The 3,538-nt window shown below is 47.5% G+C and overlaps 1 protein-coding gene across 5 annotated transcripts in view; it reads left to right on the plus strand.

Annotated features, from left to right (window-relative positions):
- LOC108250410 (protocadherin-1-like) overlaps window positions 1-3,538 on the plus strand; it is a 175,771-nt gene that overhangs the window by 8,538 nt on the left and 163,695 nt on the right. For 4 of the 5 annotated variants that reach the window (XM_037977286.1, XM_037977284.1, XM_037977287.1 and 1 more), the window contains one exon: window positions 2,364-3,207. In XM_037977286.1, coding sequence (XP_037833214.1) covers window positions 2,398-3,207 — 810 coding nt within the window. In that variant the 5' untranslated portion in view covers window positions 2,364-2,397. Of the gene's footprint in view, window positions 1-12; window positions 1,559-2,363; window positions 3,208-3,538 lie in introns of those variants that run through there. The other variant, XM_037977285.1, reaches the window with a different exon arrangement.

Consider the following 3,538-nt stretch of genomic DNA (forward strand, 5'->3'; position numbering starts at 1 on the left):
AACCCCCACCATGTCCTGATGACTGAGACCCCCACCATGTCCTGATGACTGAGACCCCCCACTCCCCTTTGGGAGTCCTTGCGTCTCAGATGGTCTGGCAGCGGGACTCTGGTCTCAAGCGGAGCCCCCGCTCCTGTTTTTCCACTAACACTCGGAGGGTGGGGGGGTTTGTGGGAAAAGGGACGAGTTGGACGATCTCTGACCGACCCGTCCCCCCGAGGAGACAACGCTGCATGTGAACAAACGGACGGACAGGAACGGCCTCGTCACTCATCTCATCCTCCAGTTTTCTCACGACCCGACGTTTGTTTCTTGAAGGCGTTTTCTCAGAAATCTGCAGGAAAAAGAAAAAGGAACTCCTGCAGCATCCTGCAGGTGGTTTAAAGCAGAGGTTTAGAAGCTCTGTGCGAATGAATGAATGAATGAATGATGAAGTAGTGATGTGTGTTTGAAGCATAGCTTTCCTACCAGCCACTAAATTAATATTACTGAAGGACTTCAGTCTTTTATCACCAATGTGTCTGTTAGCAAAATATTTCAGAACCTAGTAGAAGTAATCATACACTTACAACTGATTTTCAAGATGGCCGTCATGGCTAACAGTGTGGTAGTAGCTGAGTGATCCCCTTCTTCTGAAAGTCACAATGAGATGGTGTTGGCGGCGGGCGATAAGCATTCTGGCTCCTCAGGTTCCAGACTCCATCAGGACCAGGTTTCATGTAGAAACTGAAGCTTTTCACGTTTTCAGTCAGATCAGGAATGTTTGCTCAGTCGGTTTCCACGGCGACGCTTGAAATGCTGCAGGGTCAGAGGTCAGAGTTTGTTGGTTTGGAGGAGGAAATCAGCAGGTGACAGGAGCTCCGATCTGTTTCCTTCCGTCTCACAGAAAACAACAAGGACTTTGTTTCAGGTGTAAACAGAGGGAAATAAGTTAAATCCCACCCGGTTGGGTTTAATCTGAGCTCTCCGCTGATCCACTCTGAGGCCTTTTGAAATGTTTTTATGCTCAATTCATCATTTCAGGTTGCCTGTGTTCAGGACGTCAGCTGGGACAAATTAACTCGTAGGAAAACCTGAATGAGGCTCATTTTTCACGTCAAATAAATGTCAAAAACACGCAGTTCTCTCAGATTTAAGAACATCAGGAGTTTGACGTTATGAGTGAGTAACATGCAGGGTTTCTTTCAGGATGATTAATAAGTTCAACGTGAGTTTCATGAGAAAAGATCAGGAACCGAGCTGACTGTTTGACTCCATCAAGATGTTTGAGATGATTATTTAACTCCGAGGATGTCTGGAGTCAGTCCTGTTTCAGTTGTTTGTTTGTCGAAGCTGTCATTAAAGTAATGAGTTGATCGGAGGAAACATAAACTCAGACACTCGACTTGAACGAGTGTCTGAGTGTTCGAAGGGTTAAAGAGGAAGAAACATCCTGCTTTCTGCTTCCAGGCTGAAGACATTTAGAAAGTAAAAGATTAACCTCGACGACCTGCAGTCCAGAAGCTCCTACAAATGATGGAACCAGGAAAACATTTGGTTCTTTTAGGAAGAGAGTGAGGTCAGAAAGAGTTTAAACTTTACTGTAAATAAAACCTTTTTACTCTAAATGTGGGATTATTGGAACTTTAAACCTTAATTGGCTGAGAGGCAGATGGAGGTGCTGCGGATCCAATTTATTCAACAGTGAAAAGTTCAAATCATAATAAAATACCTTCTGACCAGTCAGGGGATTTAAGGAGTCTGTCGCTCCTAAAGTATCCACAACTTTACTCCTGGGAATCATTTTCAGGGAATTCCTTTGGATTTAGGGTTTCTGAATCCCTTTGAGGTCTAAAACACTGAATGATCTAAAGTGTAAAAAGAAAAAACTGAAGAAATGAGGATCTGTTTCAGCTACTTCTAAAAAAATATATTGTATTCAATAAATGTTCATTAAAATGAGCATAAAGAACTTCCTGTCTCACTTACAGGACACTAGGTGAGACAGGAAGTTCTGCAAAGGTGTCAGGAACAAGTTCAGTTCATTTCTGTAGCACCAAGTCCCACCAAGTTATCTCTAGTCTCAGGGCTCTGGTCTCTAGTCTTAGGTCTCTGGTCTCAGGGCTCTGTTCTCTAGTCTTAGGTCTCTAGTCTCAGGGCTCTGGTCTCTGGTCTCTAGTCTTAGGTCTCTGGTCTCAGGTCTCTAGTCTTGGGTCTCTGGTCTCTAGTCTAAGGTCTCTGGTCTCAGGTCTCTAGTCTTAGGTCTCTGGTCTCTGGTCTCTTGGAAAGTCAATTCATATAAAATAATTTCGTAAATCTGATTTGATGTTAAATTTTGGGTGACGGAGTGTCTCTGACCTGACTCTCGTGTCTTTCTGTTTCAGAAACGACGCTCTTCCTGTTTGGTTTGGCAGAAAGATGGCGGCGCTGAGGTGGGATGTCGTGGCGCTCGTGGCCGTTGCCCTGATGGTTTCGTGCGGCGCTGCGCCCACAGACATCCTGTACCGGGTTCCTGAGGAGCAGCCGCCCAACACACTGATTGGCAGCCTGGCGGCGGATCAGGGCCTGCCCGACACCGGGCATCTCTACAAGCTGGAGATCGGCGCTCCGTACCTGAGAGTGGATGGGAAAACCGGAGACATCTACACCACTGAGATCCCCATCGACCGCGAGAGACTCAGAGACTGCCGTAACCTGTTTGAGGACGATAAATGCTTCCTGGAGTTCGAGGTGTCCATCACGGACATGGTGAAGGGAATCGGCTCAGGGCCGCGGCTCATCGAAGGACGCATCGAGGTTCTGGACATCAATGACAACACGCCACAGTTCTCCTCACCGATCCTCACCCTGGCCATTCCTGAGAACACCCACATTGGCACCCTCTTCCCCATCGCCATGGCGACCGACAGAGACTCCGGCTCCAACGGCGTGGCCGAGTACTCTCTGAGCGCTGGCCTGGACGCTGACCAGCTCTTCAGCCTGCAGGTCGCCCTGGACACGGACGAGAAGCAGCCGCAGCTGGTCGTCATGGGCAACCTGGACCGGGAGAAGAAAGACTCGTACGACCTGAACATTCGAGTCGTGGATGGCGGGAAGATACCGAGGGCGAGCAGCGCTCTGCTGCGGGTCACTGTGACGGATCAGAACGACAACCCGCCAAAGTTCGAGAGGAACCACTACGAAGCCGAACTTCCGGAGAACAGTCCTCTGGGACACTCGGTGCTGCAGGTCAGTGATGGACATGTCTTTAGTCTTCAAATGAATGAAACGTGATAACGTTTTACACATTCCTCATAATATTCTTTATTTTACTGGATCCAAACGGGTCCTTCAGAACTCTGACAGAGTGACTCTGGTTTCCAATCAGAACCGAGTTTCTTCCGGTTTGGATTGAACAGACTGATGATGTTGGACATCCTGTCAATAATCATGCTTTTAGTCTCATAGTGAAACTAAAACCTAAATAAGTTTAAAAAACAAGTTTGGATGTATTTCCTCTGATCCACACAGGGTCAGAACTATACATACAGCCTCGGGTATGACACCCCCCCCCCCCCCC

Source organism: Kryptolebias marmoratus, linkage group LG9 (genome assembly GCF_001649575.2).
Source record: "Kryptolebias marmoratus isolate JLee-2015 linkage group LG9, ASM164957v2, whole genome shotgun sequence".
Classification (NCBI taxonomy): domain Eukaryota; kingdom Metazoa; phylum Chordata; class Actinopteri; order Cyprinodontiformes; family Rivulidae; genus Kryptolebias; species Kryptolebias marmoratus.